This window comes from Prionailurus bengalensis, chromosome A3, assembly GCF_016509475.1.
Source record: "Prionailurus bengalensis isolate Pbe53 chromosome A3, Fcat_Pben_1.1_paternal_pri, whole genome shotgun sequence".
In the NCBI taxonomy this organism is placed as follows: domain Eukaryota; kingdom Metazoa; phylum Chordata; class Mammalia; order Carnivora; family Felidae; genus Prionailurus; species Prionailurus bengalensis.
Window position 1 is genome coordinate 17,508,292 of NC_057354.1, and position 22,684 is coordinate 17,530,975.

A 22,684-nucleotide genomic window follows, 5' to 3' on the forward strand; every position below is an offset into this window, starting at 1 on the left:
CAAGAGTCGGATGCTCTACTGACTGAGCTGCCCACATGCCCCTGGCTTTTTTGATCATAGGATTCCACTTACAAGATACATATAATGGGGTGTTGTTGCGTAGGTGTTACAGAATTTCTCTTTAGGGTTAAGAGAAAGTTTTGGAAATGGGTGGTAGTGGTGGCTGCACAGTATTGTGAGTGTAATGCCAATGGATTGTACACTTAAAAATGGGTCAAATGGCAAATTTTATGTTCTGTACAGTAGTTGCCACGGTAAAAACAATTAATTAAAAAAATGTATTCCAGGAAAATTCAGTACAGAATGTTGAACATTAAGGTATGTGCTAGTGAAGCTGTTAAACCTTAGGATAAAGAAGAAATTACCCAGTGTTAAGATGCAAAAACATCCTTCACAAGAAGATCAAGAAAATTAGGTTGGCCTCATACTCTTAGGAAGCAGCATTTGGTTTTGGGAGACAATGGGATAATGTCTAATATAGACTTAATGGAAAGAAGACACAGCCCAAGAATATCACAGGATATTAAGCCTACAAACAATTGCCCTCAAGAATAAATGTACTCAGAATAAATATAACTTCCACGAGATCTTGAGAAAATTCTGAATCAGAAAATCCAACTAATTAAGAGTGAATAAAAATAAAAGATGCATGAATGCAGAACTCACGGTATAAGGAGTGATGATGAGTAGTGACTCCATATAAATGTAGAATTAACAATAAATAACTCCAGCAATTACAGTTATAGATCAGGATGTGAAGGTCACAAACCCGGGCAATGTAATGATAGCAGCCACTAACAAAGCTGAGAAATCGGGAGACGGGGAGAGGGAAGTTGAGAGGAAGTGAGCGAGAGCTAATGTCATCTTTCACAGCGCGGAGTCATTAAGTAGTGTTTAAAATTAAAATAAATAGTTAAAAAAACAACATAATTACTCCAGACTCTTACTGTTTTCTTCACAATCTGTGTTCTTAACCTCATAGGGATCTTTTGGCAAATACCTCCTGGTGAAGAAACATTTGAAGGTCTAGATTCCTTTCAATTTTGTTTTCCTTTTCTGTTAAATACAAGTAAAAATAAATGACATGTAGAAACTTAAAAATAGCATGTAATGTTTCCCCCTCCCACATTTGGTAGTATTTATTTCTATCTGTTCTTTTGTCTGTCCAGCCACCCATCATCCATCCTTTTCGTCTCTGTATAGATCCTAAGATATTTACTATGATGTTTGCCATATGGTAACGGTAGCTATTTCTGGGTGGTGAGACTTGGGTTTTTTTTTTTTTTTTAACTTGCATTTTTGTAGGTTTCTGTAGTTTTTTCAGTTCTCCAAAATGTGTATCGTTTTCACAATAACAATAAAGTGATCTTTCTTTTTTTAAATAAAAGGGCAAAGCACGTATATGTCAAGACATTAACAGTGGCTAATCCTGGATAGTGGAGCTATAGTATATTTTATTCTTTGTAGGTTTCTTTATTTTCTGACACTTTCATTAAAATGTAAAAGGCATTAAAAGAAAGGTGCAAAGGGGCTTGATCTGGGTTTCATAGTTAGAAAGTGGCAGAGCCGTGGGTTCAGCCTAGAGCCGGGGGAACTAGGAATTCTGAGACGGGGCAGGCTGCCACGCGGGCTTAAAGCAGGAAGCAGCCCTGAAAACCCACTCTGGGTAGAACCTGGTTTTCCCCTTGTGGGGGGGGGGGCAATATTGCAGTTGTTGAGTTAGTTTGTTGTCAGAAATCTAATGCCCAAACTTAAAAAAAAATTTTTTTAACGTGTATTTATTACTGAGAGACAGACACAGAGTGTGAGCGGGGGAGGGGCAGAGAGAGAGGGAGGCACAGAATCTGACGGAGGCTCCAGGCTCTGACCTGTCAGCACAGAGCCCACTGTGGGGCTTGAACTCACAAACCGCGAGATGATGACCTGAGCTGAAGTCGGATGCTCAACCGACTGAGCCACCCAGGTGCCCCTAATGCCCAAACTTGTATAGGAATCCTAAAACCATAGGCTGTGAGAGCTGTAAGGAATCTGGAAATCATTCCATCCAACCTACACATTTAACAGATGAAGAGCTTACAGGCACCAGGTGCTGTTTCATACAGCGTAGGCTTTAGAACTGGAAAATTCTTCTAAGGCAATTGAGTACAATCGTGAATATGGGTTGAGCTTAACACTTTGTGTTACCTGTGCATGAATAGAGTCTGTGTCCAAGTCCTAACTCATCCTAGGAAAATACTCTGTGGCCTTGGCATGGGTTCCTGTTTCAGATTCAACAGATTTAAAAAAAAAAATTAAAAAAAATTTTTAAATGTATTTATTTTTGAGAGAGACAGACAGACTGAGCACGAGCAGAGGAGGGGTAGAGAGAGAGGGAGACACAGCATTCAAAGCAGGCTCCAGGCTCTTAGCTGTCAGCACACAGCCAGAAGCAGGGCTTGAACTTGCAAACTGCAAAATCATAACCTGAGCCGAAGTCAGATGCTTAACCCACTGAGCCACCCAGGCACCCCCAGATTCAACAGATTTTTGATATGTACTTTCCCTGAGCCCGTAACTGTGCCAGGTAGGTCTTCTCCTCCCAGTACCTATTTTATTGGTATAGAAATTGAGTCTTAGCCTGAGGGCAAGTGACATTCACAGAGTCACTCACTGTAGTTGGTACAGTGGGTTGATAATGACCCCCACACCAGATACGTCTGAGTTCTAACTCCCAGAACCTATGTATGTGATCTTACTTGGGGGGAAAAAGTTATTTGTAGATGTACTTAAGAATCTCAAGATGAGGTGATCCTGGATTTAGGGTGAGCTCTAAATCCAGTGATAGGTATTTCGCTAAGAGACAGGTAGAGGGAGTTTTGAAACACAGAGACAGAGGAGAAGGCCACAGGAAGTCAGGCAGAGGTGAGTAATGTAGCCAGCAGAAGCTGGAAGAGGCCAGGAAGGATTCTCCCCTAGAGGCTCCAGAGAGAATGCAGCCCTGCTTACATCTTCATTTCAGACTTTGGGCCTCCAGAACTTGTGTGAGAGAATAAATTGTTGTAGTTTGAAACTGCCAACTTTGTGGTAGTTTGTTAGGACGGCCCTGGGAAACTCCTCCATCTGTCTGGGATATGGTGGAAAGGGCTCTAAGCCAGGGTAGCTGACTCAAGATTGGTTCTCTCGGTCCATCTCAGAGCCCTTCTTGCCCAAAGGCCTGCAAGTAGGAAGCAGCTGCCTGGTCTGCAGCCTGAAATCACACCTGGCAGGAGATAGTGTGTCCCACATATATACTGTCCCTGGTTCTCAGGCCTGTCCAGCCTCAGAGTAGGTTTGGGGGCCCTGGAACAAGAGAGAGAAGTGGTCAGTGACAGGAGCAGCAACATCTCTTGCCTGGGCTTTTACTTCAGCTTCTAAACTGACTGGAAGTACCTGCTTGCAACCACTTCCTGTCTAACCCAACTTAGATCCTGCTGGTCTCAGACACTACTTACTGATACACAGCCATCCAAGCAAGGACGCAAAAGCTGGAAACTTCATTTCCTACACTGCTTACCCTGGGCGGGGGGGATCTCAGTTGGATTCCACCAGGGAGAGATCTTTTAAGGCATGAGATCTGGGAAGCCACAAGCCTCCAACAACTCAGGACGGGTGTTGATAGAGGTGTCAGCCATTGGCAGGTATAGGGTTGTGCCTGGGTACTCAACAAATGAGCACTCCCTATGGGGCCATTGGCAGCCAGAACTAGAGACACTATCCTTCCTGTGATCCCTATACTTAGGGATTTCCTGAAGAGAACTTTCCATTCCCCCAGCCTCCTAATGGTTGTGTAAAGGTCCAGTTGTACAAAAACTCTATTTGCTTGACATATCCAGCGTGGACCCTCCTTTTCTGTTGGAGCCTTGAAAAGAGGCATTGATCCTCTTGAGATGAATATTTTCTCGTGTCTCAGTTCTTCTTAAAAACAGCACATAGCTGGGCACATAACTTAGCTGTTGGTGTAGGTGGTGAAGGAAACACTCAGTCCTGAAAAGTGGATAAAGAATTGGGAGGCACAAGTTTGAAATGAGACAGAGGGCTCCACTGAGAGTCCCAGGGCCTAGCAACACTACTCTGGATGCGCAAAGTCTAGTCTGAGTTCTATTGTTTTTCTCCTATCCTTTCTTCTTACTGGAGGCTGAAACTCACAAATACAACAAGGTGAAAATTAGGGAAGTGATCATGGCCAGTTGCACCTTGGAAGGTGTAGTTTTCCCCAGTGGAGTACTATAGGTGGGCTGGGATGCTCCTGTTGGTGGGATTTTCATGTACCGCATCTGTTCCCAGGGTCGGACAACCAGACAGGGATCACAGAGATCAACCACTGTCTTTCTGAATCTAATCACAGTTCATGATAATAACCGCTAACATTTATTGAGAGCTTAGTATTTGCTGGGCATTCTTCCTAGGGGTCTACAAACTACAGCCCAAGGGCTGCCTCAGCCACCTGTTTTGTCAGGATTTATTGGAACACTGCGTCATTCATTTGTTTATCTATTGTCTGTGGCTGCTGTCATGCTCTCAGTAGAGTCGAGTCATTGTGACAAAGACTGTTTGGGCTGTAAAGCCTAAAATACTGCTTGTCTGGTATGGAAAAAGTTGGTCAGCCTCTCTTCTGAGTCATTATGTATATATTTAAAAAAATTATTTTTGAGAGAGAGGCAGAGAGAGAAGGAGACAGAGAATCCCATGCAGGCTTTTTGCTGTCAGCGTAGAGCCCATCACGGGGTTCAAACCCACAAATTATGAGATCATGACCGGAGCCGAAATCAAGAGTCAGATGCTTAACCGACTGAGCCACCCAGGCACTCCTGAACCGTTGCATGTATTACCTCAGTTAATATTGATGGTGATCTTGGGAGGCTGGTATTTTCATTATGCCCATTTTGCAGACTGGGAAACAGAGACATGGTGAGTCTAAGTAATTTGCCTAATGATGCAGGAAGTAGGAAGTGTCAGAGCTGGGGTTTGCCTGCATGCTGAGTCCAGGGCCTCCATCTTTGTTGTCATATTATGCCCCAAGCACAAATCCACAGGACAAAAGATTTTTCCGAACCTTAGGAATCAGGGTGGTAAATGTGTCAATCTACTTGCTTCCCAAGTAGGGGAGATCCAGGCCAGGGCCTTTGATAGGCAAGGATCAGCCTACTCTCCTTGTTCCATTAGCAGAGGGTGAGAAGCAGGAGTCTTTGCTGTTCAGAAGGGAATTGGTTGAGACTCGGGAAATTTAGTTGCAGCCTCGTGACCTACACTGTAAAAATGATGCAGTATCGGAAATGCATGGGCTCAGAAAATACACCATTCATAGGTTCTTCCTGGGGAAATAATCACTGAAAAGGTACTTCAGAGCATGGAAAGATGAGCTAAAAATCAGGAACTCAAAATGAGGAAATTACAGGATGAAAGGCTGGTGAGCATCCCTGGGGGGCCATCTACAGAAGTCCTATTCAACTTGCTCCAAGGCTCTCGAGGAGAATTTTCATCTCGACAAACTGTCTCTGATTAAGTACCTTGACTGTTGTGTTCACAGCTGTATTCCCAGGACCTACAACAGTGCCTGGCGCATAACCCGCTCGATATACATTTGTTGTAGAACAAACTGGCGACATCACTGCATAGGTAGCCCCACGGAAGGGAGGCTCCTGCCTCTCCCAGTGGCCCCTAGGTGTAGCTTCAGAGTAGACAAGTTCACTATAAATTGTAATCCCTCATTAAAGCCTCTCCTTCAGGAGGAGTTTACCAGGCAAGGTCCCAAGCCCAATTAAATGCCACAACTACTTAGAAAGCAGCTAACCCATGCCAGGAAATGTGACTATAAGGAAACATCTCAAGGTCTCTCTGTGGTGGGTAATTTTTCCACTTCCTTCTACTTTTCTGGCTTTTGTTTTTGTTTTTTTTTCCCCTCTAGGTAGCATTTTATAATGAAAAACAATACTACAACACATTTCCAAATTTGATGTTTGGTTATTTCTGCAGAAATCCTCCCAAGTGATTGCCTTAGACACCTTTTTGGGCAGTGAGCACAGTAAGGCTATGGAAAAGTGGTTCTCAGTTGAATTGTATCTGCCCTCTCCCATTCATATGTTCAAGTCCTAACCCCCTGGTAGCTCAGAATGTGACCTTATTTGGAAGTAGGGCCACTGCAGATGTTAAGTAGTTACAATGAGCCATACTGGAGTAGGTGGGCCCCTAACCTAATCTGGCAGGTGTCTTTATAAGGAGGAGATTTGGAGACATACATACAGGGAGAAGACCATGTGAATCTGAAGGCAGAAGTTGGGGTGATGCTTCTACAGGATAAGGAACACCAAAGATCACCAGCAAAGCACCAGAAATGGGGGGAGAGCCATGGCATGGATTCTCCTTCGCAGTCCTCAGAAGCAACCAGCCCTTTGAGCCAACATTTTGATCTCCGACTTTAGCTTTTAGGACTCTGAGACAGGAAATTTCTGTTGTTTGAACCACTCTGTTGGTGGTACTTTGTAACTGCAGCCCCCAGCGAAGGAATATAGAACTCATCACCCACTTGGCAGTTGTGATTCTTAGAGTCGCCTCTGCTTCATTATTTCAGCTTCTGCTTCTCTGTCTTTCCATCTGTGTTGGTGGAACTGAGCTGGGGTGGAGCTGACAAGGTTATTCTCATTGGCAGTGTGGAGTATAGATAGAATTCACTGGACTGGGGGGGTGCGCAGGATGGTAGGGAGGAGGGTAACTGGGGGAGAGGGCCGTTGGCATTGTGGCCAGGGAGTCCAGAGTGGAGTCTGGCGGGGAAAGTGGGACCAGGGGAGGAGACTGGAGCTGGTACTGGGAGAAAGGGAAGACTGAAGTAGAGGGGTGCCTGGGTGGCTCAGTTGGTGGGGAGTCTGACTTCGGCTCAGGTCACGATCTTGCAGTTCGTGAGTTTGAGCCCCTCGTTGGGCTCTGTGCTGACAGCTCAGAGCCTGGAGCCTGTTTCCGATTCATTTTCTCTCTCTCCAAAATCAATAAACATTAAAAAAAAAAAATAAAGACTGAAGTAGGAAAGCATACCTGCAGCTGACAGGCTTGGAAACGGGCTGAGAAGTGGAGAGGAGAGTGCACACAGTCAGGATGAAGGCTTCAGAGAGTTATTAGGGGGTTCTGGGGTTTGATTTCAAGATGCTCCATTGACAGCCACGGAGACATCCTGGTAGCTTCAAGGATTCAAGTAGGACTGAGAGACTCTACATGTGTGTTTGTACGAGATAGCATTTTCTCTCCAAGTATCCTCCTCCCACCTTGTGACCTGCATAGGCAGCCGTGTCCCCTCCCGTGGCAGTGAGTGCCCCTCCCATGCTGGCCCACGAGGGCTAGTGCTCAGAGGCCGTCCCTGCAGGTGGGACTGGAAAGGCAATGTCATGCAGTGGTTGAGGGCAGTGGTCAAGAGCCCAGACTCTGGACCCATTTACGGTGTTGTGACTCCCACATGTGCCCTGTCCCTTCATGGGAAATGGAGAGAACATGCAGTGGACAAGAGCTGGCCTAAGTCTCCCCAAATAGGCTGATGCCCTGGGAACCTCTTTGAAGAAAAACTACTTCCTTTTTTTTTTTTTTTTAAAGTTCATTATTTGAGAGAAAGAGAGAGATAGCATTTGTGCGTGTGAGCCAGGGAGGGGCAGAGAGAGAGAATCCCAAGCAGGCTCCATGCTGTCAGTGCAGAGGCCATTGTGGGGCTGGATCCCATGAACTGTGAGATCATGACCTGAGCTGAAATTGACAGTTGGACGCTAAACTGACTGAGCAGCCCAGGTGCCCGAAAAAGTACCTCTCAAATGCATGTGTATATCAGCATCACCTGGGGGCTTGTGAAACCACCACAGCCTGGCTGGGTCCTACTCCAGAACTTCTTCAGAAGGTCTCCGGTGGGGCCTGAGAATTTGCTTTTCTGTCAGGTTCCCAGGTGGTGCTGATGTAGCTAGTTCGGGAACCACATCTTGCAGAACCACTGGCAGCAAGAGATGCTCCTTGGGGTAAACTGCAAAGAGGCTTCCTGGTGCTTCTTGGAGTCACCCATGTATGGACAGTGACCCTGGGACCTCCCTTTTCCTGCAGGTTTGTAGGGCCACCTGTCTGCCTCTCTGTTGCAGTCAGAGATTGACAAGAGGGCCCAGGATGCTGCCACTGATGTGGGTCATGATGGTCGATGTTTACATAGATCTCACCGTGTGCCAGGCACCGTTCTAAGCACTTACCTTATGTAAGCTCCTTGGATTCTCATTACAAACCTGTGGGGCAGGTGCCATTATTACCATCACCACTTTCATTTTATGGCTCAGAGAGTTTAAGCAACTTTTCCAGGGTCACATAGCTGATAGCTGAGAGAGCTGGGACTTGATAGGGCAATCAGAACCCAGAGTCTGTGTTCTTATCCTACAGTATTCCACTGTGCCTGCAGAAGAAAGGAGGCAAGAAATGACCCTAGTGGTGTTGGCCAAGTTACTTGGACTCTCTTTGCCCTCGTTGTTACCTCAGGAAAAGAAATAGCTTTTCCCATTTCAGATGAAAGAGATACCTTTACATTAAAGAAAAAAAAAGCTGTCAGGATTAATTGGATAACAGCTGTCAAGTTCTTGTATCTCCTTAGAGGATGGGAAAAGAGGAAGAATAATTATTGTGCTATTTCTATGCAGACCCTAGTACATTTGGGGGAGTCAGTAAGTGTCTAATGATATTCTCGGTAATTGGCAATGATTGAAGGGGGGGTTTCAGAGGAGAGACCTTGCTGAGGTTAGGCAGCAGAGAGAGCCTTCCTGTCTGATGGTCAGTGGCTAGAGTCTTCCTGCATTTGAGAGAGGTGGGAACCTGTGGCCCAGGGTAGGAGGGGACCCCTGCAGGTGGGTTGGCACCATTGCCTGCCCTGGAGGGGTGGGGGAGGCACTACTTGTCTGGACCAAGTTTATGGACCCCGGGCAGTCACAGACCCAGTTAGACCAGTGTGACCCATGAATCAGCTGTATCTGTTTCATTTAGGAACTTGTCAGAAGTGCACATTCTTAGCCACCCCAAACCTACTGGGGGTGGGATCCAGCAGGCTTTCAATAGCTTTACTCCTAGCGCAGTCACCTTTTGGCTGTGTGACTGTGGGCAAGTCACTGTGAACCTCTCTGTATATCAAGTTCTTTGTCTATAAAACAAGGGTGAGAGGCTAGACAGGTGGTCTGTAAGGTGTACCTGGTCTGTATCTCCAATTCCTTCTCTTCGTTCCACAAAGACTGTCTTTGTCTTGCTTCTTGGCTTTGAAACAAGCTATTGCTTCTGCAGGGAACGTTCTTGCCACTCCCTCTCTATGTGTCTGGCTCCTGAGTAACCCTGGGCCTCAGTGTAAACTTTATTTGTTCCAGAGAGTTGCTTGTTGTTTTTTTTTTTTATACCTCCTCCCCCTAAATGGAGTCTGAGTTAGTGATCTGTCCACGTATATACCCTGTCACCGAACTCCTCACTCCCCGCCCCTGACACTGCCTCTTACATGTCTGTAACGTGCACAGGGGCAAAAACTCATGCTGACTGCTGTTTCTCTGGAGTGTCGGACACATAGTGGGTGCATAAGTAATATCTGAGGGTAGAACCAATTTCATCCAATTTTTTTATTTAAAAAATATTTTTTTATGTGTATTTATTTTTGAGAGAGAGAGAGCTCGTGCGAGCACGCACAAGCAGGGGAGGAGCGGGCGCGGGGGGGGGGTGGGGGTTGGAGGGAGGGAGGGAGGGAGAGAGCCACAGGATCCGAAGCAGGCTCCAGGCTCTGAGCTGTCAGCACAGAGTCCGTCGCAGGGCTTGAACTCATGAACTGCGAGATCATGATTTGAGCTGAAGTAGGATGCTTAACCGACTGAGCCACCCAGGTGCCCCTCATTCAATTTCTAAAAATCTTGGTTCTAGCAGAGTTTGTGAGGAAACCAGTGGAGGGGTTAGCCTTCATGCATGGATCCAAGTAGGGGAAACTGAGGCTAGAGATATGAGCAAGTTGACTTAGGGATACCCTGGCAGGGAGAACAAGTGGAGAAAGTAAGCCCCAGTGATGGAGGATTTGAGGGGAGGATGCTGTGGAATTGGGGTGCGGACAATGTCTGTGTACGTCTCTGTGGGACAGAAGGGCCCATCTGATACCGGCATTAGATAGCGTGATTCCCTTACCACAGACAACCATGGTCTGGTCTTCCAGTAAAGAGCAAAATAACCTGATGGCGTCTAGCCAGCCCTCATGGCGAGGAATCTACCCTGGCATCACCGGGGCAGACATTTTACAGGGCTCGTAGGAGCTCTTAACCTTCATTTGTGTATTTATTTATCACGGACAAGGTTAAGGACGACCTCTCTGAGAAGTAGGTGGACACTCTCTCCAGAAACAAAGCTCAAAACCATACACCTTCCCCACTGTTGACCTTGCCACTCAGTGGGCATGTGACCAGGTTGCTGTCAGGGTCGGACCCAGTTGTGACAGGGGAGATAAAAGTGTCAGGTGAGGGGAAGGTGGGCTTGAATGCTTCATGTTTCTTCAAGCCCTGGTATTTTAAAGCCTGGGAAATAATAGCAGTGACCCAATTTAGTAACGCGAAGCCAAGATAGCACTATTTTAACAGGCTTAGTCATCTCTTCGCTTTGCTTTTTTTTCCCCCCTCCATTTCCATTTGTGTCTTTTCCCATTGCAAATATACGAGGTAATAATCCCGTATTTTCCATGGAGCGTGGCAAACATACTATATATAAGACACAGTTGAACATTCTGTGAGTGTAATTGGAGCATAAATGTAACTAATCAAAATATTATCATGCCAATGGATGTGTGAAGACTTTGGAGATTAAAAAAAATATATATATATTTTAGTTCCATGTCATTTCAATTTAAGAGATTTAGAGCTGCAGAAGCAAAGGACTCAGCCCAATGAATGTCAGGAACAATTTGGGGTCTGACAGTGTTACAGGCAGCACTGTTGTTCTCTTTACTCTTAATATGGCAGCAGCCTGACAACTGATTTCCTTTTTGTTCTTTCCTCCCACTCTCTGCCCCTCTTCCTGCCTGTGCCTGCTCCTAGGGCAAGGCTGGCTAACCCTGGGGAGTGTGAGATCCCTCCTTGCACCAAACGTAACACACCTGCTTGTGTGGAGCCTAAGAGCTGAAGGATGGGTAGGGTTTCCTTTGTTTGAGTCTTGGCTCTGCTACTCACTGTGTGGCTTTAGAAAAGGTACCTGATCTCTCTGTGCCCCAGTGTTTTCATTTGTATGGAAAGGGTAACAGAAGCAACTACTGACAAGGCTGCAATTAGAGTTGAATGTACATGAGTACAATGGGATAGTTTGTGTTTGCTGCTGTTGCTGTTTGCTGGCAGGTGTGTCTGAGGGAAGGGAATTGCTGTGGGAACATAAAAATCACTGTGTTTCTTTATAGAAACAAGACCCGAGGAAAAGGGCCTTTCCTCCTTCAACCCCACTCTAGAAGGAGCCTAAAATCCAAGCCAGTCCTGGCTCCTTGCCCACCTACACCTAGTGACTGTAAAACTTGTGGGGGAGGGGAACAGACTCTGCCTGCACACCCCTGTTCCAGGTGAAGAAATGGGGAGAAAATTCTTGGCTCCCAGAGGCACCGTGTGACTAAAACAGTTGCACAGGAAGGAGTGGGAATCTGAAGGGAGAATGGCGTTATATGCCCTTCAGTTCTGTCTTTACGTTGCCCAAAGAGTTGTGATACTTCCCACATCAAAAAGCAGCTAGAACAGAGCCTGTGTCTCACCCTTCATGTAGCAGAGTTCTCACTGGGTCATGGCGTTGGGTTCCATTGTCTTTCCTACAGTAACATTTATTTTTCCTGCGGCGATGTTGAGCTATGCTGAGATGTTGGGGGAGGAGAGATGTGAGGTTGTAAAAGGGGGTAGCCCGGGTCCTGGGGTGCCCCATAGTGTTTTACATGGGCCTGTCCTCATCACAAGATTATGATTAAGGTCTAGAAGGGGAATGTTGGGTGGGGGTTTTGTTTTTGTTTGGGGAGTGAAGAGATGAGAAGTATTAAGGGGGTTGTGCATGGCTGGGATTTTATTCTGCTTTGTGGCCATGCCTTTGTCCTGTCCTCCCCTCTCTCCCTGCTCAGTGTTGTTTTCCCCACCTGTATTTCTCCTGCTTTACCACCTCTGTCTCCCACTCCTTGTGCCCCTCCTCCCTCATCTTCCTGGCTGTGTACTCACTACTCACGTGCTTCCTTCTTCCTTTCCTTCTGCCTCCTCTCCCTCCCTTCCTACTCTTTTCTCTCCCTCTTCCCCTCTGCTTTCATCATTTCCTCAGGAATGGGGAAGGAATGCAGGCAGCCCAGGTACCTGGTCTTTGGGGAGAGAGGCCCATGGATAGACCCCCTTCAGCAGTGCCTTCAAATCCACTCGACTGGGCCTAATTCTGTTTTTAAACTACATCATCCATACCTCCATGGGTTATCAGCTGTTTCTTGGAAAATTGCCTTAACAAATTTGCATATGAAATGCTTAAACCCTAACTTCTTGGTCTGAACGAATGATTGCAGAAATAGTTATTACTTGTTCACACAGATTGACTCTGGCAAAATGTTCACAATTCTCACTTCCTTTGAAACTTCAGGAGGTTATTTTCTTTGTTTTAAATAGATATTATGTATCCATTAAGCTGTAATTAATCCCTCCTCCCCATTTTCTGGTATATTAGAAAAGAAGCAAGTTTCTTTCCCCCCCTTTTTTTGACACCTGATAATTAGATTGCTTTCATTGATAATATGGATGATGTTGAATGATATGTTTGCTACTTTGGCTATTTTAAATTGTTATGTTTATGACTGGCTTGATCATTAGTTTTCATGATACTGTTGGTAGAACTATACTTCTCTTCCTTCCATGTATCTTTCCTTACTTTATGGTGCATTTGTGTCTTTTGACATTTTGGTGCCCCCTGCCCTTTATATTGTGACCGGATAGCTAAACTTGAACATTCTGGACTTCTAAATGAAGCCTTGTCCAGAAAGATGTGATAGAGCCAAGTATAGGGCCAACAATGCGGGAATAAACATCCTCTGGGCTTTAGTGAAAGCCGCTGAGAGAAGGTGACATTTAAGTGGTTTAGTAAAGGACCATAGCTGGGCTGGGCTGTGTGGGTTTCAGGAACAACACCCCATGAACAAAAACCCAGAAGCAGGAAAGTCTGCAGTGTGTGTTAGTTTCTTATTGTTGCTGTAACAAATCACCTCAAATTTAGTGGCTAAAAATAACACAGAGGTGGGGTTTTTTTGTTGTTTGTTTGTTTTTCTCTAGTTGAGGTGATCAGAAGTCCTAAGTGGGTTGCCCTAGGCTAAAGGTGTCTGTAGGGCTGTGTTCCTCCCTGGAGGCCCTAGGGGACAATATATTGTCTAGTTCTTGGGGGCGGGGGGGGGGGGGCTTCTGCATTTCTTGGTTCCTGGCTCTTCCATCTTCAATGCCAACAGCATAGGACCTTCAAATCCCTCTCTGATTCTGCCTTTTCTGTCTCTCTTGTCCAGAATAATCTGCCCCTATCTTAGGGTCATCTGATTGGCAATCTTAATTTCATCTGAAATTTTAATTCCCCTTTGCTATGTAAGGTAACATTTTCACAGGTTCTGGAGACCAGAATATGGCTGCTGTTTTCCTCACCACGGAGTGGATGTAGGCTGTGTAGGCAAACGATTTTCTCTCTTTTCCTCAGTGTTCCTTGCTTTAAAACAGGGATAGCATGGTACTACCTCATTGGGATGCTCAAAGATGCTAAGAGAAGTGCCTGGGACATACTAAGTTCTCAATGAACATTTAGTAATGTTAAACATAAATTGCACTGGGCACACAGACATCTGCTACTGGCTGTCTATTATGAAATTAGCATTATTGAGTCAGGTCCAGTTTTTCTTCCCTTCCCTCCCCTCCCCTCCCCTCCCCTCCCCTCCCCTCCCCTCCCCTCTATTCACTTTGTCAGAGACCCAGAGAGACAGTGTGAGTGGGGGAAGGACAGAGAGAGAGAGACAGAATCCAAAGCAGGCTCCAGGCTCTGAGCTGTCAGCACAGAGCCCGACACAGGGCTCGAACTCATGAACCCTGACATCATGACCTGAGCCTAAGTTGGATTTAGGAGCCGACTTGGAGCTTAGTTGGCTTAACCGACTGAGCCACCCAGGCGCCCCCAGTTTTGAAAAACTGTGTACTGAAAACAGACAAAAAAGTTTGACACGGAGCTTTCATTTTCCCATTTTCTCGATGAGAACATTGAGGCCCAGTGAGTTTTCATGACTTGCTCAAAGTCACACGACTAAGAAAGAGCAGAAGTGGGACTGAAACCCAGCACGTGCTTCATGTCACCACAGCTGCCTTGGCTCCGGGCAGCATTTGGGTCCCTGCTGCCATCCTCTCCCTTCACATAGATGCTGGCGCTGGAAGCTGGCGGGGCCACCTGTCTGCAGGGACAGCTCTGAGCTCTCGGAGCCCCAGGCCCTCAGCTGCCAGTCGCCTGAGCACACTCATGTAATCTTAATGAACAATGTGCAAAGCCATTAAAAACTCAATTAGGGCTTTCTTTTTACTGCCGACGTGAGGAAATGCAATCCTGAGGTGCTCATGTGTAAACACAATAGCCGCCATCTGCTATGGAGAAGCCTTTTGCCTCCAAAAAGGGGATCTGTGTTGCAGACACATCAATAACGGGGCGCGTATCAAGGCATTATTATGCACGAAGGGGAAAAATGCAAAATTTATGGCCAGCCAGAGAGTACTTCCTGGTTTAATTCCACAATTTTCGGTGCTATGTATAATAACTATGAGGAAACTAATGCTGTTTTATGTTCCTTATCACGTCAGTAGATTTTTTTTGGGGGGGGAAGGGAAAAGAATATATTTACAGTCTTCCCTTTCTTGTTTCTGACTGATCTTGGCGTAATGACTGGCTCATTTTTGATCTCCGGGAAACTGACAGCCCTGGGATGATATTAATTAAGCCAACCTGTTGATCAAAGGGGGCCCCCACTGAGCTGCTGGTAGAGGAGGGTTTTCAGTCCTTAACAGTCTCTAAAACGGCAGGCCTGGGCTCAACTCAGATATGGCTTCCTTCCTTTGTGGAGGATGTGGTCAGAGCTCTGTAAGGTGGGCTATGAGGTGTTTTTAGGGCTCTTCCCAAAGACACTATGCTTGCATTGCTGAATATTCTGGCTTCCAGTCCCTGTGCCTTTGCACATGCTGTTCCCTCTCTTTGAAATGCCTTCCCCAGTTACCACCAGGCACACATCCACGAAAGGGAAACTGACAGGGAAAGAGAAGAGGCTCATATAGACCTTATGTGGGGATGTAAGCTCTCTGCCTTCTGGGATCTCTTCACACATAATGTGGCTGAGGATATTCCTGGGGAAGGGGTGCTGGGAGAGAAAAAACTGAGCCTTGTGCCATGAGGATGTGAGAATACTCAGGTGCGTCCTGCGGACTGGAGGAAGCCTGTTGGCAGGGATTGACCGCAGGGCTGCTGTGGAGGAGAAAATCCATCCCAAAGGATGATGCCAAAGTGGAATTAAGGGGGTAGTGCTGCTGGGTGAGCCTCACCCTGTTTGTTGGAGGATGGGGGGGGGAGGACCATGTAAGTTTGCAGAAGAAGCTATCTCTTGAACCTTACTGACTTTGGAGCTTAAGCATCTCTTTCATGGGTCCCCCAAGAGTGTGCCTCAGCTGAGACACTGCAAGGACCTGCCCAATCCTTGAGCCAAGGACCATTCAAGAGAGCTGTGCCAGAAGTGCAGGGGGAGGGGGGGAGGACAAGGGGATTGGCATCATTAATTTAGTCGGCAGTGAGCACCTGCCTTGAGGACTTGGAGAAATACACGGGGGAGGATTGCAAGGAGCTGGGGTTTGTTCAGGTACATGCAGGGCGTAAAGCTGGCCAGATTCCACTACCAGGGTTCATAGTGCACTCACAGGCTGACAAAGTTTCACATTCTTCATACTCGGGCTCTGCATAGCCCACTGCTAGAAGACACCCCAGCTTCCCTCGCTGAGTTCATCACCCTTCTCTCTGCATTGTTACCACGTCTCTGCCCTGCTCCAGAGCTGTCCTTCTAGATACATGAGGCTAGGTTTCCTGGGAAAGAGGGCATCTGGTCTTTTCTGTTCCCGTAGAGGAAGGTAGGCTGTGTTTCAAAATGGGGTAGTTACCCAAATGTAGGAAGGGAGTTCAGATATTGATTGGGTGGCCAAACCACAGGGAAAGTTTCTCCAGCTCATCAGTCTGATTAACCTGGAAGAGGTAACCATGCAGGGCTGGTATCTTAGGAGCAGTGTATGACCATGATGTTCATACTGGCCAGCAGCCCTGATGAGTCTCCACTGCTAAGAATGGACCTTCCCTGGTTATGGCCCCAAACCTTTTTCTTTTTTGTCCAAATTGGGAGCCAAATGATATGACCTTGTGTTTTACTTTTTACATCATACTTCCTTACTAATTGATGACAGGGTCCACTAGTGCAAAGAATCTTCTATACTCCCATGAGAGAGTTCAGATTCCCCCCAGGATACCTGCCCATTACACAGTGTATGCTGGCTGGCTCCAAATCGGTCTGTCGTCCTGTGTCTCTGGTTCACTGGCTTGGGAATACATATGTGTTCATGTTAATGTAAAATGATGACAAAAAAATGGTCCTCCAAAGATGACCATGTCCTAATCCCTGGAACCTGTGCCTGTGTTACCTTACTGGGCAAAAGAGATTTGCAGATGTGTTTAAGATACTTAAATGGAGAGATTATTCTACGTTGTCTGGGTATACCCAGTGTGTGAGAGTTCTTATAAGAGGGAGGCAGGAGCATCCAAATCAGAAACAGGAGAGGTGACAGTGGAGCTTGAGGTTGGAGTGATGTCCTTTGGAGATGAAGGGGCCAGGAGCCAGGGAGTGTAGTCTAAGCGTGAGACAAGACAAGGAAACAGATTATCATCTGAAGTTCCTAGAATGAAAGAAGCCTACCTACATCTTGATTTTAGACTTCTGGCCTTCAGAACCATAAAAGCATAAATTTGTGTTCAATTAAGCTATGGAGTTTATGGTAATTAGTTACAGCAGCCATAGGACACTAAACCAGGATCTGAGTCTATTGTCCCCTGGTGCTCCACCTACTTGACCATTGGGCCTCTGTCCTCATAAGGCTGCCCCTGGTCATGAGTTTAAGATCTGTTGCACTGGGTTCTTCTGTTGCCAAGCTTCTTTCTGGGCTCCTCAGGGACAACCACTGTTGCGGCTGTGGGTTCCTCCCCCCCAAAGTGGTGCAGACTCCTTCCCTCCTGCTGGGTCTGCAACCTGCTGATGCTGACTTTTCACCATCCCCTTCTGTCACTTGGACCCCAGAGCAGCACTGCTCATTTCCTCCAGTTTTGCCAAGACCTTCATGAGCAGGACTCCATCCTGCTATACCTTACTGGTCTATGTCCCTTCCCTCCTTTGCCAATAGGCTGGGCGGGGTGTGGTGGGGTGGGCAGCCATCATTTTTTTTTTCTAATATATATTTTTCAATATGCTTGTCTGTTTCTGTGAGCCTTGCACCAAAACACACACCTTTCTGTCTAGTCTAAAGGCTGGGGCATGCATATCAAGTCCTCAAAATAGACATGAGGGGCCAGGGTGGTAGTGGTACCGTGACCTTGACCAGACACACATCCAGCTTACCTTAATGAAGATCCAGGATATTTCTTGCTTTTTTAAGAATTCGTTCTCAGAGTCGATTCTTTTTCTTTTTTCTTTGTGCCTCTGTTGACACTAGGATACCGCTTTCTGTGATGTCCCTACTTTGTGTGTCATCCTATCCCCTTAAACAAAGGGACTTGTGGGAAGTAAGGGTTCTATGGGGGTGCCAAAACAATAATGCTAGCTGTGGAAATAAACTTCAAAGTTTCGATGCCTTAATAACCCAATAACAGTTTATTCCTTGTTTTCTTAAAGCCAAAATGAGTGTTTCTAATAGGTGGGTAGCCTTCCTGATGGTCATGGTCATTCAGGGAACCAGGCTCCTTTTACTGTGTTCCATTTCTCGTGGAATCCTCTGAATCCTATGCTTTCAGCTAGCTGGTGGATGGGAGAGACAAGGGAGAGGTGATTCTCACACCTCATTGTGCATACAGATCACCTGTGGATCTTGATAAAATGCAGATTTGGATTTAGAAGGCCTGGTGTGGGGCCTGAGATTCTGTATTTTTTTTAATGTTTATTTATTTTTGATAGCCACAGAGTGCGAGCAGGGGAGGGGCAAAGAGAGAGGGAGCGAGAGGGAGACACAGAATCTGAAGCCGATTCCAGGCTCTGAGTTGTCAGCACAGAGCCCAACACGTGAACCACGAGATCATGACCTGAGCTGAAGTTGGACACTTAACCTACTGAGCCACCCAGGTGCCCCAAGATTCTGCATTTCTTACAAACTCGCAGGTGATGGTGATGCTGTGGGTTGACGGACCATCCTTTGGGGGACAAGATAATGGAGGGTGGGGCAGTGGAAGTAGGGGTGGGGGGAGGGAGGTGGCTTTTACGAACCAAGCCTCCATGTGCCAAGTGGCACACTTCCATACTTGGGCCCCATTGGCTAGAACCCAGTTGTGTGGCCCCACCAATCTCTAAAAAGGAGGCTGGGGGATGCAGTCCAGCTCTGTGCCCAGAACAAAGAGGACAGGTGTGTTAACGAACCAGGAATCTCTCCAAATGGAGGGTAGATAGAAGGCCAAACACTTTCAGCACCTCTGCCTTGTGGGAGGTGGAGCCTTGTCTATCTGCAGTCACGGGGACAGCAGGATAGAGAGAAGCTCTAGGGTCATGGAGGTGGATGTATGTTACGTAGCTCTGCCTCTTCCATGAGCTTGCTCACCACCGGAGCTGGGATGAAGAAGTAGAGGCCTGAGCTGGTGAAAGGGAAATGCTCCCGACTCTTTGTGCTGCGGATTATATGCAGCCCGGTGTGGATTGGCAGGACAGGAGCTGAAATGCCCACAGGGGCGCTATGGGATTCTTAGTGGAGAGAGCCAGGCACTGCTTGCTTCATAGGCTGCCGTCCCTACACATAGCTGTGCCACAGCTCTGTGGCAGGTGCAGTCTGCTTCATGGGGCTTGTGAGGCATCACTCATCTATCCCTGGGAAACCTTCTGGAACCCTGAGGCATGTAGGTCAACAAATACAGGCATGTATGCTAGCTCAGTCTTCTTTCTGTGCTCAGTTTCCCCTTGCCATGGTTCTTTCTTTGCTGCCTCAATGGGGAGGTTGTGATAATTAGAGATAATACATGTGCCAAGGGACATCTCTCCACTTACCCTGTGTTAGCACCAGGCCGTAAACAAGGAGACTTGATTCTCTTGGAAACATGGAGGGGTTGGGGAGACGTGGCCTCTGTGCTACTTTCAGTGGCTCCTGTCCCAGGAGGCAGGGAGTTTTCTGATTGGTGGGATGGTGAAAATCTGAGAGCTCTAGGTTCCTGTTTTTCTGTCTTAGTCACCTTGCTTCTCGTTGGCTCATTTTCGGGATAGGCCTACCCATTGACCCTAAGTGGCCGTCTCTCCAGGATAGCTCCAGGCCTAGGGATCTGGGTGGAGTCAGAAGGAGGGAGTCCACGACCATCCACCTGCTTTGTGTGCTCCTGCAGAGAAGATAATGCAGAAGCCTGATTTGGCCTCAAGTCCAAGTTACTTTCTCTAATCCAGTTTTGTGAATAATAAAATAGGAATTTTGAACTCTATCTGTCCTGTGTGAAATTAAGTTTCTTTTTTGTTTTCTTTTGAGAGAGAGAGACTGAGTGAGTGAATGAGAGCAAGCGCAAGAGGGGGAAGGGCAGAGAGAGGGAGAGGGAGAATTCCAAGTATGCTCTGTGCCATCAGCACAGAGCCCAATGTGGGGCTTGAACTGACAAACGTGAGATCATGACCTGAGCCAAAACCAAGAGCCAGACGCTCAACCGACTGAGCCACCCAAGCATCCCTGTCCCGTGTCTATTTTTAAATTCATGCAGAATCCAAGGAGTATGGGCTTTGAATGCTTGGTACCCTCTAGAATCCCAATGAGCAACAGTGCCCAGTACTTATTAGCTGGCAGCTCCAATCTTCTGGGTTTTACGGTGCATGAATAAGGCTGCTTCCTAAAGTGGTTTACCTCAGTTGGGAATAAGCAGTCTTAAGGTTTCATTCTGAATTGAAGATTTTAGTGGTTAAAATGAGATTTCAAAGGAACAATGTTTTTCTAGGTAGGAGTCTTCGTCCCAGAATCCCGAGTTGATCTCCTGTGTTTTACGATGTAGTTTATTTCATAGCATCATGGGACTTTAAGTCACAGAGTTCAGCCCTAGCAGTTGATGGTGAAATTTCCTTAGACATCTCTTCACTTGTCCAGGCTCTGTTTAGCCACCTGTAGTGGCCAGGAACTATGTCTCCAGGGCCTTTGTTAGAAGGCCCTTTAAATGGAAATTTGCCTCCTGTGGTTTCTTTCATAGATCTGCCTCTCTAGCACCTTTATCAATTAGCAATTGCCACAGTAATGCTGCCCAGCAAAAGAAGAGGAAACTCAGCGGCAAACAGCAGTGAGCATTTACTCTCACACTCATGGGTCTGAGCATTGATTGTGGACTGGCAGATCTGGGTTGGGGTATTGACTGTGTGGCTGTGCTTCTAGCTGCGGTGTGGGGATGGCTTGGTTCTTCAGTGCTGGCTGAGCTCGGTTCTTGACCCCACATGTCAGTCCTTAATCCTCAGCTGAAAGAGGCAGCAGCTAGCTGGGGCAGTCTTCTCCTGAAAGACGGTGATCGTGCAAGAGGGCGAGCGTAGCTAGGCATATGCACACTTCAAGCCTCTGCCTGATTCAGTGTGTTGACATCCCGTTGACCAAAGCAGGTGCGGCCCAAAGTCAAGGGTGGGGATATGGCCTCTGCCTCTTCTGGGAGGCCCGGGACATGAATCCAGGGTGGGTTGAAGAACTATAGAAACAACCATTTAATCTGTCAAAGTAACTCCAAAGATGCTCCCTTCCTTTCTGTGGGCAGTCATCCTGCCTAATGCTTGAAAACAGTAGTCATGTCTTCTGCACAGAGTAAGAGTGTAAATGTGGAGTTGGAGAGAATCTGGGTCTCCTCCATCCTTCCCTGTCTGAGGGCCTGGGGCAAGTCATTCAGTCTTTAAATAGAATGAAAATCCTCTACTTCCCAGGCTCATTCTGAAAATTAAATTGAATAACATATTAAAAAGACACCAGGCATTACATTGGTACTCCTGAAGTGCTTAGGAATTATTACTTACCCTCTATTCCAGGCCGGACATCTTCTAGTTGTCTCTCACTTTCTTTGGGGTCTTCCTTGCTTAACTGAATATATTCTATGTTTTTTATGTCCTTCTGGGATACTTAGAATCATTCCTTGTGCTGAATGCAGTGTGAAGGGGTAGTTGTCAATTATTCCTTGAACTGCATGCAAGGGTCCAAGCAGAATATGTTGGAAGGACACTTCTTACATTGGAGATGTTTTACATCCATCAAGACAGCCTGAGCTTGCATGAGGTTGCATTTCACATTTTGCACTTAGAGTTTGCACAGGTAGCTGTGTTCCTGGGGTTTTGTTCCATGTTTCCTTTGTGACCTGCTGCATGTGATGTTCCTTCTGTAAATTTATATAGACAGTCTACTTTGTAGAAATATTCATACGTGTTGCCATCTCTCGCTTTTAAAAAAAATGGTTTTTGAGAGAGAGCGGCGAGCATGCATGCACGCACGTGCAGGGGAGGAGCACAGAGAAAGGGAGAGGTAGAATCCCAAGCAGGCTCCATGCTTCCCGTGCAGAACCTGATGCGAGGCTCAGTCTCACAAACCCTGAGATTGTGATGTGAAACCAAGAGTTGGACACTCGACCAGCTGAGCCACGAGGTGCCCCCATGTTGCCATCTCTTAATTTTTAAACTGCCTTGTTCAGTAGGTTTTCTAAATTCCCAGTTACGGAAGATGATACTCAGGTTGAAAGATAGGATGTGGCTTCCTCAGGATCAATCAGAAGCTCCTAGAGTGACTTGATTTCTGGCCATTAGGTTTGTGGGTATGACTGATTATCAGAAGGATTTTCTTTTTCTCTCTTTGTCTCTACTTCCCACCCCCTTTGTGGGTCTCCAGGATCCTTCATGATGGTGAACAGCTCTGGGAGGGCCTCTGGCCAGAAGGCCCACCTTCTCCTGCCGACCCTGAAGGAGAATGACACCCACTGTATCGATTTCCATTACTACTTCTCCAGCCGTGATAGGTCCAGCCCAGGAGCCTTGAATGTCTATGTGAAGGTGAACGGCGGCCCCCAGGGGAACCCTGTCTGGAACGTGTCTGGGGTTGTCACCGAGGGCTGGGTGAAGGCAGAGCTTGCCATCAGCACCTTCTGGCCACATTTCTACCAGGTATGGCATTTCATGGTTTGAGTTTTTAAAAAGTAATCGTATATATCTCTTGCCCAACTAGAGTTGTTAGGCCAAGAAAGACTTACTTTACTCATTTGTGCAACTTGTATTTACTGAGCCTCTTCTAGCAAGACCCTGCAGGTGCAGAGGCGATCCAGCACGGCCCCTGCCTCCCTGGAAATCATGCTCAGGAAGAGGAGACTAATACATAAACAAGCAGTTACTGTAGTGTGGGACACAGTGGGCTCTCCGGGATGCTGAGGGAACAGAGACAGGGAA

General features: G+C 46.7%; 1 protein-coding gene across 14 annotated transcripts in view; it reads left to right on the forward strand.

Annotated features, from left to right (window-relative positions):
* The window catches only part of PTPRT (protein tyrosine phosphatase receptor type T), a 1,072,026-nt gene that overhangs the window by 332,708 nt on the left and 716,634 nt on the right, over positions 1–22,684 (forward strand). For all 14 annotated transcript variants that reach the window (XM_043602349.1, XM_043602354.1, XM_043602350.1 and 11 more), the window contains exon 3: positions 22,134–22,405. In XM_043602349.1, coding sequence (XP_043458284.1) covers positions 22,134–22,405 — 272 coding nt within the window. The remainder of the gene's footprint in view (positions 1–22,133; positions 22,406–22,684) is intronic.